Source organism: Vollenhovia emeryi, unplaced genomic scaffold (assembly GCF_000949405.1).
Source record: "Vollenhovia emeryi isolate VEMERY1.0 unplaced genomic scaffold, V.emery_V1.0 DF939161.1, whole genome shotgun sequence".
NCBI lineage: Eukaryota > Metazoa > Arthropoda > Insecta > Hymenoptera > Formicidae > Vollenhovia > Vollenhovia emeryi.
In genome coordinates, this window is record NW_011967205.1 from 796580 (window position 1) to 811417 (window position 14838).

At 46.1% G+C, this 14838-nt stretch overlaps 1 protein-coding gene across 1 annotated transcript in view; it reads right to left on the reverse strand.

The window, feature by feature from the left end:
* LOC105564670 (zinc finger protein rotund-like) overlaps positions 1–14838 on the reverse strand; it is a 326878-nt gene that overhangs the window by 47087 nt on the left and 264953 nt on the right. Inside the window, exon 7 of the mRNA XM_012017214.1 lies at positions 12140–12443. Within this exon, the coding sequence (XP_011872604.1) occupies positions 12140–12443 (304 nt within the window). The remainder of the gene's footprint in view (positions 1–12139; positions 12444–14838) is intronic.

Here is a 14838-nt window from a genome sequence, read left to right on the forward strand (position 1 = left end):
GAAATATAATATATTACTCAAACGCGGCATCTGGATGACGTCCGGTTCCACACACACTCAACGGATGATATATAATTTATAGAACAGTACACTAGCGCGGACGCGGTTTAGTTATAGTTTGCTAGGATAGAACGGATCCTTTCTATTTTCCCATCTCGTCTCCCGTCTTTTGTCGAAGGGATCGCGGAGACGTGTTTTACGCGAGAGTGCAGGTGCCCGCTCCCACGTAGACGCAAATCCAGAAGCGCACGGCATGCTATACATCAGGGTTTCTCAACTTAATGCTTCAACGATCAATACTGGCCGCCGCTCCGGTCTACGAGAGCCTTTCGCAGAAACTAGAAAAATTTATAATGATGCTACTTGAATCTGTTGCGTTGAAGTATCGAGATTGAACTCACGTACACAAGTTACTCTTTACCTGCATCTGACCTGGTCTCAGCGGTGCGCTTTGGAAAGACATTACGCGTGCAAGAAAGCAACGCGACCCCTGCCCTGCGTCAATCTTGCGCAGTTCACGTACTTCGTAGATTAATGCGGGGTCTACAATGAGAGTCGCAGAGTCGCAGTCGTAAGAATAATCGACTGTAATTGGTCAATTCGGTCAGACACATAAGAATTAACCAATCATAGTCGACAATTTTTACGACTACGACTTTACGACTTCTACGTAGACGAGGCTTAAGGAGGCGTTTGATGTACGATTTTTGAATACGATCGATAGCATTGAGAAACGCTGCCGCGCACGACACCGCAAAACGTTTTGTACATCTACGCGCGCCCCTCGCTCGCGCCCCGGGATACGATCTACGCTCCGAGATTCGGATCTCCAATTAGCTGTATATCAAGTTGAAGGGTGAACGTTGAACACAATCGTCCGATTCTGCCTCCCGCATTGAACGCGTGCGCGCGCACGCGCGCAAAAGAAGCTTATCGTGGTTGTGGGCGACGCATTTCAAACTGTCATCGGAAGGAATTCGGTTTTTATCAGAAATCTGACTTCATTCGTACGAAAATTTGAAATAAATGATTCATCAAAGTGCAGATGTGTCAACTGAAAAGTCAATATGTAAAGTATATAATCGTCACTATAATATTTTTACATAATCGATTTGATTGTAAGAAAACTTGCAAGGTTACGCCCGAAATTACCGCCATTTTCTGTACGCGAACGTTTTAACGAGCGAAATCGGTTGTTATTGTCTTTATCAAACTAAATTATCGACAGTTTGCAATCTGAGCGGTATTTGCGAGTGCGAGTTCAGTTTGCATCTCATTTTAACTTTGCAGCGCAATAGGTTAGGTAAGCGACACGTACATTTTCCATATATAACATACTGGTCGTAATCTAATTCCGCACTGACATCAACAGCGTAACGCTTTCATTCGCTTAATTGTTATTACATCCCACGTGAGATTGAACTAAGACTTCGATCTTCAATTAATTATACCTCAATCGGATGCGTTTAATCGGGTTTCCCGTCCCGGAATACCGGCGCATGCCTAAAGTAAGGCTGCCGAAAATGAAGATCAGAAGCGACGTCTCCGCTGAATGGGAATTAGCTGCCGAATAAGCGTACTCGCTCAAACGGAGCAAGTAAATATAGACATCCAGTTGTACAGATCGTATCAAAAAGAGCTGTCACTCGCGATTTCTCGACAGGATAATTTCCCGAAGCTGCACGGCGATGCCGAGCGTGATCTTCGTTGTGAATAAAATTTTCTCATTCATTATCCGGATCGCGATACGCTTGGCGACGCGGCGCAAGCATCCACTCACGCACGCACACGTGCACGCGAGGCATTAGCCTCACGGACACGGCCGCGCTGCCCGTTTCAAAGCGAGATGCACTCTCTGACGAGTCGCGATTTCGATCTCTAATTAGCTGTATATCAAATGAACGCCCGGGTCCACTTGAACACGAAACGTCGCCGTGTCGCCGCCGCGCCGCATCGCACACGCGACCGTGCATGACCGCGTGTGCCCTTTCCCTCCCCCCCTTGGATGCACCGTGTCTCTGTCCATGTCGCATCTTCTCGCGTGCCAATGTCCCCGTTCAACGCTGGTGCGTGGCACGTCTCCATCCTGCTCGCAGCTGACTTTGATTTGTAACGCACGATCGGCGAATGGATGAACACGATGCGGCAGCACCGATAGCCGAGGGCGAATGATTAACGGAGAGAGAACGAATATGTATGACGCGGGTTTCTGAATACGCCTCTGGATATGGAATACGCGATCGTGTTATCGATACGAGGAAAGAAGATGATCAGGGCGAACTGCGCACAACAAAGACTCCCGTGAAACGAAACGGAGATCTCGTGGACGGCGCCCGCGGCTTTGAACAATGTACAAGGCGACTTAAATTATGAAGAGACACAAGCTAATTACTTTAAAAAGTGCAAGCTACGTGAGCCACTTTGTAAATCGCACGGCGTCGGCCCCGCTGTAAAACGGAATAAAAAGAGCAGAAGGGCCCAAACTCGAAACTCAGACGGCGCTACGTGACTTAGAAGTTTAGCGAGCTGAAGAAAATATGATTCAATTTTCCCCGGGAGTCCCGCGTAGCGCATGCCATCATTTTTGGAAATGATATTCTACGTGCAGCGGAACGTCTCGTGTATGTGCGCGCGCGCACCAAGAATGTGCACCAGAAAGAATTGAAGATAAATCTCTCGGGAGATAATGGCTTTAACGGACGTTAAAGAGGGACGTTATCGCGATACGGAGTTCCAATATTCCGCGAGATCATTAAAGCGATTTTCTGAGCGAGAAGTATCGGGCGAGCAAACTCCCCGGCTCGACTCCTCGTTTCTTCACCAACGTGGACGGATGCTCTTACGGTGTCGCTCGGTGATCGCGGCCTGCTTACGCGGTTAAGTGGAAGCTACTCTCGCGAAACGAAAAATAACGAAGAGGAGAGGGGAAAAGTGCCTCCTCCGCGACCGAAAGACAATTTTTGCCGGACACGGCGGAGTATTCCCGGCCGACGATCCAATTTCCGTCGAGACACTTTTACCTAACCGACGGCGGCGCCCGTGATGGATACTCAAAAGCCTCTCACATCGGTATACAGAATTTCACCGTTCGCTGATGCAATTTTCATCGAAACGTCCTATCGGCGCGCACCGGGGGGCGGCGGGATGCCGGCGCAGTGGCGGACACTCCAACTCCCATATATCATTACGCGGACTTCTACTACAGCTCATGTATGCGCCCCAAGTTTCGACGCTCGAGTCAGTTATTCTCTTTTATCGTCTACTTGAAGCCTGACGCGTCATCACGCCGCTCGACGTAAATTTATAAAGGTCCCCCGTGCGAAGTAGCTATCCCAGCGGTTTCTTCTTCCGATCGTTTTGCGGGAAGGTACGGGTGTATCATGCACCCGAAGAGGCGTCGATTTCGTATCGTTCTTTTCATCTAACAAAGCATCCCTAACTAATCACAGTTAGTCCCAGTTTACAACAGATGATGTAAGCCCTAAGCCTTAAGAAATTGACCAATCACGATCAAGTATGAGTAGAAGACCAATGACAGACAAGTTGTATGCGTAGTGCACCTCTGATGAGTACGTATACACACACACACACACACACACACACACACACACACACACACGCCACTGGATTGCTGTCGTAAATAATGGCGGAACACCATGTGATCGAAACCGAAAAGATCAAAGGACCGAGAGGGTGGACCTATCAGTTTTACCATGCTAATATTCTATGCTACCATGTCACATAAAGAAATATGACATACAATTTGTAATCTGTCATAATAAATCTGCCGTTAAATCAGCTATTTTTTTATACAGCGAGCTAGAAAATATTTTAATCTTGATTATTAAACTTATCGAAAGCTGGTCCCTTGGAGAATAAAAATAATATACGATAAGATTCTGTCACCGTTAAATGAACGAACACATTAGAAACGAGGTGAGACCTCTTTGGTATTAAGGTGGCTCGAAAAATATTTTATATAACATGCACACAACGAGGGATGTAATAAATTTAATATACCATAACGCTCATCTGTGTCTACTCTAGTGAAAGAGCGTAGACACAAGTCAGCCGGCGAACCAAAGCGTTACTACTCGCAGCGCTACATGTCATCAGACCGCTCGCGGTAAATGCATCAAAGGACCACCGGGGTATGATACCAAGAGGGACGGCTTCCTCCTCCATCGCTTCTATCGGATCTTACGAGGGAACCGAGCTACGAGAGGGACGGCCGCGAGTTCGACGCTGGAGACGTAGAGGATGACAAACGAGAAATTGGAAGGCGAAGCCTTCGAGTGGCTTAAGCTCGTCGACGGTTAACAAGTTTTCGTCGAGGATCTCTCGGGCCATCTCTGGAGCTGCTGTGGGCTGCAACGAGAGAGGGCCCGGAGTAAATATACCTTAGGTAGACGTACGTCGCGTAGGAAATGGTTGTTCACGGCGTTAGAACACACACTAGCTCGTAGCTCGCGGCGTAACGGCGAGTGGACTGGAGGCTCGGCACGTAAACTACGGATATTGTGCGCGATGTGTTTCACAGCATTGTACGCCCGCGGACTCAATTCCTTTATGTAATAAAGTCCAATTAATGTATCGTTAAACGATACATTAATTAAATTTAAACGAGGCAAAGTATTCGCTTTCCCTCTATTAATTCCCCATCATTCGTCAAACATTTCTTTTTATTACCGATAGTTTACTTGCAATTATGGTGTACTCGCAAGTTACTTTAAAAAAAAAAAACTTTTTACGCAACACATCGATGCCCATCTGTGCTTAGCAGCGGGGAAAGATAACACGACTCTGAAGGAGAGTAAATTTTGTGCATAATTGTGCGCGAAAAATCCTCTGATGAATTACGTGTTCACCGCTCTTAGCCCTCTAGATTTAAACATCTCTCGTGATGAGCACTAAATAAAAAGAAAATTTATCTCGAGACTCCGCGCTTTCCCGTCTCATCCGATGTCACGGTTCCTTCTATCGCGACCACCGTGAAATTCGCGGTCGGGGAAAAAGGTTCTCGTCGCGAGAAGTGTAAGCCATATCGTGGAAATTTCATTTCGCGGCTCGTCCGGCCCCGGCAAATATTATCGTAAATTTCCGCCTTGGCGTATCACCTGCGGTTCTCCGTCGTCCTATCTCCGCCTCTCTCCGGCGCGCTCCGGAGAAATATTTCTTTCCTCCGGGCCGATAAATCAACGTGGTCCGTTCGACACGACGGTCATCAATAACGGTAGTGCTTAGGCTTTTTCCGCGCGGCACTCGCGCCGGAATATCGAAAGCCCCTACGGGCACACACAGCACACGCCTCGCGCGCGCGCGCGCGTGTGTGTGTGTGTGTGTGTGCATCGCCGTACAGCATGCAACGATCTCTTTCCCGCTCTCTTTCTCTCCTCCCCCGTGCATGAGAAGAGTGCATGCGCAGCTTCGAAAAACTTGCTACCGCGTGCAAGTTTAATGGCTCGGAACGGCGTTGCGCCAAGTTGCACGGGCTCGTTTATTTTTCACAGACAGCCAGCCATGGCCCCCTTGCAAGGGGTAGAGTAGAAAAATTACCCGGCGGACGTACTCAGAAATTAAAAACCGTATTATCGACGCAATGCTTATAACGTATTTATTTATTTAAATATGAAGGAGCTGTTTATAACACTTAACTAGAATCCGAGCGGGTTTAATGATTCAAGGGGGATACGGTATCCATTATTACAATACCCGAACATTACGGAGGAGAACGTTCGCGTGGCGGTCATTTGTATCGACTTCATTCACCGAAAGAGCCCAGATATAAATCAGTCGGAGCACCAAAGCAGAGTAGAGGCTATTACGCTCGTAATTCTGTTAAGATTGCACCGCGGAGGTACAATATATTCTCTCTAAGAAAAGAAAGTACGAGGCGGGCGATTTCGTCTGGAAATCGGAGGAAATTCGATGACGACGGAACGCGAGGAGGTCGGGAATTACGAGAGATTAATCGGCGAGAAACGATTCAGTGCGGGGGCATAATTATATTTCAAGCTAACGCGGATACCTTACTCTCGGACACTGAAATATTTTTTTCGATCGTGAGAACTAACGTTTCTATTTGGAAACTCGTAACGTTACGCAAGAGCGTTTTGCCGTTTTATTTCCAGAAAGGAAACCACGATACGTCGTTATTATTCTTTGTACTTGTAATCTTTTAATATTAATTCGGATTAACGCAAGTAATAATTTTAATAACATCAACAAACAGCGGCGATCATTCCTTCTATTTAGAAACTAGTGTCAATAACAATTAATACTATAAATTAATTTCATTACTAATGATACGCTAAATATTTGGAGTTTCACATGGCGTCCAAAGTAATTATGTAATAATTAATATTATCAAAGTGGACACGGAAACAACGTCGGTAGGATGATTAACCAAATGAAATTGCTAGAAAAGTTCGAAAGCGGAAAAGCGGCATATAAATATTGTACGCCGGACGGGATATCCGGCGTTAGCTTAATAATTTAAAAACTTTGTACGGTTCTAAATTAAAGTTCTGGCGAGGCCGATTAAACATGAGATAGCTTCGCTAAAAAGAAAAAGGACAGCGAGGTAATGTATGTGTTGCGAAGTTTCTCATTATACTAAATTAACAGCAATCATAGAAGGTTTTTTAATTACGCCCGTCCAGAAACGTAGCTAAAGGCTTAAACGAAGAAGACCACTTTTTAAATGCGAGCGATTGATTTTTAAAAGCGCCGCAAGAAACGCGTAAGACGCGTGGCTTTGCTGGCACGAAATCTGGATTGTCGCCGATGTAACGTATTTTCCTTCCAATCTGCAAACAAGAATTTAATAACGGCCAAGTCCGACTGTCCAACCCTCAAAGTTAATCCTTTCCAGTAGATTTGAGGAATTTCGCCAATTGCGCGCTCCCGTGCCACGGCGGGATTGGCTGACGCTGACATCGAATGAGACTCGGGTCCGCGCCAGAACTGAATTATTTTCGGGGTTGAGGACTTCGTTTCGCCATGTGGAAGCCGCGTCGGCAAGAAGCTAACTCCATCGAGCGTCAAACGTGTGCTGGTTAACATGCGCGACGTGGCAATCGCGAATGCACGGAATCACACCGCGCGGAATTCGTTGAATACGTTCTGCGCGATATGAAATTCCATAATGTAATTAAAGCCGGATACCGACGCAGAGTGGGAAAATTGTTTTCGGTTGAAAATACTACATCGGCGACGCGAAATTAGTTAGAACCGCAGCCAGGACGGGGTGTCCAAAGTCGCATAAATCGATTCGGAGGCGCTCGTAAATCAGTCTTCGAGATTTAGTCTCTCTAGCAGTTGTTCGACCCAGTTCTCGCCCCGTCGCTGAGAGGACGATTGGACGATTCTTATTGTCGGGCAGTTTTAAAATGGATGACAGGGATTGAATAAGCGAATCGACGCGAATAAACAATTGCTAAACATTTCGCATTGGTCGACAACAGGAACGCCGGGCCATTTATTTGATTAAATAAATAAAAAGGTTAAAAGAGGACAATGTATTTTTTTAAAATAATTTTTCGTTAAAGAGACCTTTATGCGTTAACAACGATACACATAAAAATGTGTACATACACAAAAGGTTTTCATATTTTGTGTGGGAGACTTGTCTCAAACATATGAAAACGTTTTATTAATATTTTGTTGAAACATTCGCAGAATGCGTCCATAAAAAAATAATATATATATATTTATATAGTGGAAAAAATAGCTTTTAAATACACGTGTTTCAATTTGCTTTCTGAAGCTGCGATCGCGCTGTAATCTCCAATCGGGCGAATGCGGCGGACATGCGTATTAATTATAATTACACGAAATCCTTTCCAGTTGTTTCGTTGTAACGAACGCGATGCACGTTAGCGAGAACGTTATGAAATTCCACGTTTCTTTGACGTCATTACCGCTCGTCAAAGATCCGCATGAAAATTCGTGGGAGCGGCATCATCAAGATTGAATTCCGTAATTCCTGCACGGGCAAATATTTGCACGGCTGAAAATCACGCTGATGGCGCCTGGTATGCTTGGTAATTGACCGCGAATATACGAGTACGCATAAAATTTCTTCGCGTGGATTCATTGCTGAAAGAAAGAAAAACTACTCGCCATAAAATAAATTTACGAAAATTAATATCTCCGTCGTGCTACACGAGAATAAATGCACATTTCAGAGATTTAATCTTTCACAATGCCCAATGATAAGTGAATAAAATAAATCGTTTTAATTCAATGTTCGTCAAAAATCTGAAATAACTGCTGGCAGTCAGTGATACCGACACAATTTTTATATCACGTTAGTATTAATGACGCGAGAAACACCAATTGTTTTAAGTAAACCTTAAAAATGTTCCATTGCATTGGATCCTTAATTTTTTCTTTTCCTATCTCTCTTTCTCTCTTCTATAATAAATTAATGATTTTATATCCCATTATCGAGATGATTCACGAAACAACGCGCTCAACGGATGGAGATGATGAATTTTTACCCTCATAATTTTGAACGAGACTGAAATAAAAGACGGGATTTGATAATGCAACTTTAGCCCGGCAAGGTCGAGTGTCTAAAAGGGAAGAAACGTATCCTTTGACTTAACACGTGACTCTGAGGCGATACAGTGATTTTCCGGGACGATAACCGTGATTTTCAGACGAGGCCGTCTCTCGGTAAGCGTGAGCCGAAGTCAGTTGAACGACCGGTAGACACCTTTTGATGTCGAATCACTCTCTTTCCTCCTCTGTCGGTTCGTCTCTGCTCCCGCGCGCGCGCCCGTGGCGAACCTGCTGGAAGGTTCCTAGGGCGCGGCGCGAACACACTCGGCTGCCGCATACACTTTATTCCCAACCCATCGTTCCGTTCCAGCGATTTCGAATTCCCGAACAAATTTGATCGTCGTCGTCGTCGTCTAGTCGAGCTCGCATCTCTACGTGACGGGAAAATCGCGAGCTTGCTCGCGCGTCGGAAAGCCACTTCTCCTCTCTCGTCACCCCTCTCTCGCCCCGGCATATACACCCTCATCTGCCATCTCCTCCCCGTCCCGCGGCTCGTCCCTTACCGCTATCTCTCTCTCGTCTGCCACACGTGCTCCTCTCTCTACTCTCGTATTTTCCTACTTCTCGCGCTTCGTGGTTCTACTTTCGCACGCGCGATTGTGCCCTGACGACTTTATGGCGGGTCCTCGGCGGAATCCCAAACGCGGCACGTACGCCAAGTTACCGATTCGAACGGGGGCGAAAGCTCGAGGAGGCGCGAGATGACTTCTCGGTCCATTCAACGGGCAATCTCACGGCAATCTCTCGTACAACATAATTTCGCAGCCAGTGATACCGCTCAGCAGCTTCTTTCGAAGTTGTGCTAAGCTGCGTGGTTCAATAGCACCAGTTAATTCTATTCGCATCAATCTCGTTTACAAACTAGTGTATCTTGTTCAGTTATGAAATATATTATCGCAGGCATTACCTTCTTATCGAAGCATACATATTTACGACTTAAAACGTCTTTAGGTATCGAGGATTAATTAAAACTTTTTCGAAATCTGAAATTTGAAATCTGAAGGGCCAGGCACTATCGGCCGATCGGGGATTGACGTTGAGAATTCGTAAGCAGATTTAATACGCAATAACGCTACGGTGAATAATTAACGCGATATCCGTGGGCGTTGATTAAATTTCACGCGTCGGAGAAGCAAATTCATAAATATCCGCAGCTGCGCCATTTCCGACAAAGGCGGCTGCAACTTACGACGACGTAGCGAAAGAAAATTAATGACTACAAAAGATTACTCTCCGGACTCCGCGGCTGTCCGATGAAATATCATAAATCGCGGGCTCGCTACGTCTGAGAAGTTTTCATAGCCGACCGCTTTCGTCTCCCTCCCTTTTCTCTCTTACTCTCTCGCCCACTGCCTCCCTCGATTCCACCTCCTTTCCGCGTCTCATTCTCATTACGAAGTTCCCGGTCATCAAATTTTATTAGCCCCCACTTCAAGAGCCGGCCCGCCTTACTTCTAACTCAATATCGTAGATTCGTAGTCTCGGTTTAACTACCCTCCCATCCTCCCGCAGCAGCGCAGCGCACACGGAAGCACACCTACACACATTGCCGTGGCTGTTTTCCGTCTCTTTCTCCCTCTTTCTCCCCCCTCCCTTTCTCTCTTCTCACCCTCTCCAGCATGCGCGCTTTTCTCCTCGCATCTCTCACTCGCCTTCGAATGCAAGCGCAGCGAGCGACTTTGAAAGCGGCAATAATTCCGTGCTCTACGGCCAAGAACTAATTTCCACTAGGTCTGACAGGGGGTACTGCGGGGGAAGGAGGTCGGTCGAGAGCGGGCAAGGGAAGACGAAGGGTGGTCTCACCTTCGGGGCTCTCCTTCCGACTTCTCTCGTTCCTCACGGACGGTTCGTTTTCTCGCGCGCCCTTTTATCGCCCGACAATGGTTCGCCGGGGTATAGCCACCTCGGCCCTACGTGGTCAAGGGTCGCAGCCAATAAACTTTGCCAGCGAGCTACTAACCTACGTGTCGGTCGAATCCGTAGAAAGATGGCAAGACGGCGACATTTACGGATGGCAAGGAAAGGGAGGAAGGAAAGGATCGGGAGAGGCCTTTCTGACGGCGCCAAGTTTCCGCTTCGCGTCCTTTAATTGCGACGGCCGGAATTGGAACTAACGACTTTCTTTCGGTAACGTTTAAAAGCCACGGCGACGCTGCTGATGTGACATTTACGGACGTGATACCGGAACGGTATCACCTCTGCGTTTTACCATGTTCGAAAGACTGACGGCCGGCGCCATTTAGAAACGCTGTCGAAAAACGAACAGACGGTAGAATGTACAGTAATCGACGGGCAATTACAGCTATCACAGACGACTCGAAATGATAGGTACAGAATATTTCGTTTCGCAAAAAAATCTCGTATTTTGTAAAGAAATACGTGGTATTTTGTGACGCAATACACGTACGCTGAATAGCACAATTATTGATACATCTCATAATGTTACTTCCCTAATGTTGAAACGGGAATTTCCTTCATTAACGAGAAATAATTTGTTCAGTGATGCAAAATAGCTACTTTTAAAGAGGTTTTCCGGATATAATTTATACCAGTTTCAAAAGAGAATCCACTCAACCTTGCGGCCGATGAAAATTAAGTTCATCAGAGTTGCAAAGAAGTTAAACTATCGCGGGGTCCGAGTAATGATTGTAGCAATTGGTGGGATAGTAATCTCAAGTTCGTTATCGCCGTGCATTACATTCGGTAGACGAGACCATTGCGGGTAATAAAAGTTACCGAAAGCTGGCAAGCTATAAAATTAAATCTGCAACGAGGAGATAAAGGCGAGAGGGAATGCTTTCGAAAGAGATCGAAATTTTCCGCTCTATATCGCTCAACAACCTGGCCGACTTGCGGGGCTCGAATTGTAATTAACGATTCTACGCGCGTAGGAATTATCATCTTCATTTTCAAGATTTCATTTCGCGGTCTCCACGCCCGCGCTTCCCCTTAATTACGTACTATCATACAGGCTCGATGCGCGAAACGGGAGGCGAATCCGGTTAAAGGGATCGGAGGAATTGACAAATTGAATGATAAAGACGATACAGAAATTAATGGCGTTTTAGTTACGGATCGCGCGACATACTCGGCAATCGCGGAAAAGCCACCTAATCCTCTTACATCTTTGCGGACTCGCGTCGGACGCACGCTGACCGACTCTTTGAAAGGTTCGCCCCGTAAGCCCTTAAACCCATCTCGGGCGCAGCAATTCCAGACCAATTTCGAGAAAATTCAATCGTGAAATATACAGCACGGGCAGCGCTGCGAGGATCGACGGATCGACAGAAACAATAAGGACGTGAGACTCAAATCCCTCGTTTCGTGTCGCGTCGTGTGAAACGAATTAAGAATCGATTGGTCATCTCGATTTGTCTGTAAGCTCACCAGCTTAATAGTAGCAACTATGTAATATAATTATGATTAGAATTGGAATGCAATTACACTCGAATCAGGCAAATCAGAACCGCCGTACTTTACGTAGTAAGTAAAGAAGTCGAACGTGATAAAAACACATCTCTTCTCGCTCGAAATTTGATTAAAGAATTCGCAGGGAAGAACGACCACTTACCTTTTGCTGTTGCGTTTGCGCGGGTTCGGTGGCGAGGAGCTGCTTCAAGGCCGCGTGCCCGTGACCATTTGTCGTGGAGGTTGCACCAGGTGTGCTCGGTGTGCTGGGATTGCTTCCGGGGGTGTTAGGCGTGTGAGGCCCGGTCGTGGGGCTGCTAGGACTGATGCTTTCGTTGATTTTGCTGCCGGCATGGTGATTCTCCGTGTGCCTCCTCAAGCTCCTCGCGTCGCAGTAAGACTTGCCGCAACCCTCGGCCTTGCACTCGTACGGCTTCTTATTTCGATGTGTCAGCATGTGTCCGTTCCTAGAACCAGAAAAGTTTGCAATTCGTTAGTTCCAAAGGTCCGTCATATTTTTCGCGTTTGCAAACGAGAGCGAGCGCGCTGCTCTTTCCCGTTTTAGCCTTTTTAATCTCTTCGCGTGAGAAAAAGAACAATCGTACGTACCGCGAGATTAAAACTGAGAAAAGGGATCTCCCTTCATTCTTTCTTTTATAAAAACTTAAATTCAACAACTGACACTCGCGGTAAAAATAATTTTGTAACGCGGTCACAACCCACCATTTGTTACAGCTACGTAATTTCGTTCAGAAATTTAACTTTTTAGAGAGAACCGCCTTTTCCGACAGAGAATCACCTGCTGGCATTTCAACCGGAATATAAATCGACTGTAACATTTCGGTCAGGAAATATCACCGAGGTTGGAATATCCCACGCGCTCTCCCCCATTCGAATTCCTCTCGCATCCAGCATTAATCATAAGAACGTCTCGGGCGACACGCTATATACCATTCGCGAATGCTCGATGGGCACGGAAATCTGATCGTACACCTGCTCTTTAGTGCCCGCCCGAAATTATGTCGGTCCGATTATACCGCTTATCTATATCGGCGATCTACTCCGGCACGGAAATCCCATATACCGCCGGGCACGATTCCCCCCCTGTCTTATCTAGGAGGCGCATCTAAACTCATCCCCAGTGTGTCGCCCTTACACCCCGCCGGAGGGGGTCTCCGCCTAAAGACTTGTCCGCTCCATTTGCCCGGTATTCCTGGGCTGACATCGACGGGGGCAAAACGCGCTCGCGCACGCGAGCCGCACGGGATATTCTGGAAATGAGACCTGGCCATTCTCTCCACATTACCGAAGAGCGCTGGGAAAAGGCGTGGAGATCCGAGGGTGTGTCCGGCGTGCAACAAGTTGCGCGATTTCACGATGCCGGATTACGCGATCGCGCTCGCGATAAAATCCACGACCCCCATTGACGCGATTCGCAGTCGATTTCATCGTTGATGGTCGCAATCGCAAGATTGCCGATCGCCCCCCGATAAGCAGAATAGCGGGGAAACGCAGTGTCTCGATTGAAACACACGATCTGCTTGTAACTGATCCTAACTGATAACTGATCTCCATCTCGTTATTTATATCGATACTCGAGACGCAATGCGAACAGCAAACATTCTATTGTAAAATGTACACGGAGAGAATTTTCTCTTAAATTTCACCCTGAAAATCATGTAATCGTGGGACAATTCTACTAACAAAATGTCATCCACGATGACCCACAATCACACGATTTTCAGGGTAAATTTTAGGAAAAAATTCTCTCCGTGTGTCGAAATTTTTGTGACAAATTATTTTGACACTTCTAAGGATAATTTACACCTACATAGATCAGCAATAACCTACTTTGATGACATATTTTTTACTCTTCCCTTAAATCTTTCATTCTAAAAATTCACTTTAGCTCCTACTTAAAAGGACCTGCTTTAATGCTAAATTGACAAAAGTAGAAATTTCCGACACTATCTGTTTGAAAGTAGGAGTAAATTTTTTGTACTTGCAGTTCTATCTCTTTTACTGCCTTAGGTCCTGTTGCATAATAGAATTAAAGGTTCAACATAGAGCCAAAATTTCGACTCGGGTACGCACTTGTCTGTCGTACAAAACTATACTCTATACGCACACATTGTCACGTCGACCGTTAATTCCAATTGACGATTAATTGCAAGTTAAGACTAATTATTTGGACAATACGCGTTGTCTGGCGTACGTTAAAATTTTTCTGTGCTCGAAAGGAGCATCTCCCGTCCCTTGAAACTTTAACGAGATTCCAGGCGTGGACATCCTTCGTCGGGTCCTTCGCAGTGGAACCTCCCGCAGTGGGTTGCGAGAAGAAGTCGTACGGATACGGCGAGCAACGATGGAAGGGATATCGTTTCCAGTAAATTCTTCGGCAGACGCGGGACCACTCCTATCCGGCAAAGTTTTATAGTCTATCGATATACGAACGGATTCCCTTAAATTCCGCCGGTAAAGTTGGGACCGTGGGGAGGGTTTAATTTGTAAAAGCTAATTTGTCGAACTTTTAAGGTGACCCGTTCCGAGCTCTCCCAGCGTTTTCCCTTCCCGCAGATAATCAGGAACACCTGGGACGTGTCGACCGCACGTGTATCATTCTTCCTTTTCGTTTTCCAGGAGACACGGAAAGGAAGCGAGAGAAACGCGAACGCAGACTCCGCCCTTAGCTTTTACCTGAACGGTCGTTTTCGCTGATCAACCGACGTGTTTTATTAGAATACTTCTTTAATCAGTGCCGTGCAGAAAAAAAACTGCAATTTTTAACGCATCGGTGATATTAAACGATTGAATAAACCGAATTTGATGGCTGTATTTATTTTACAAAATGGAAATTGCTTA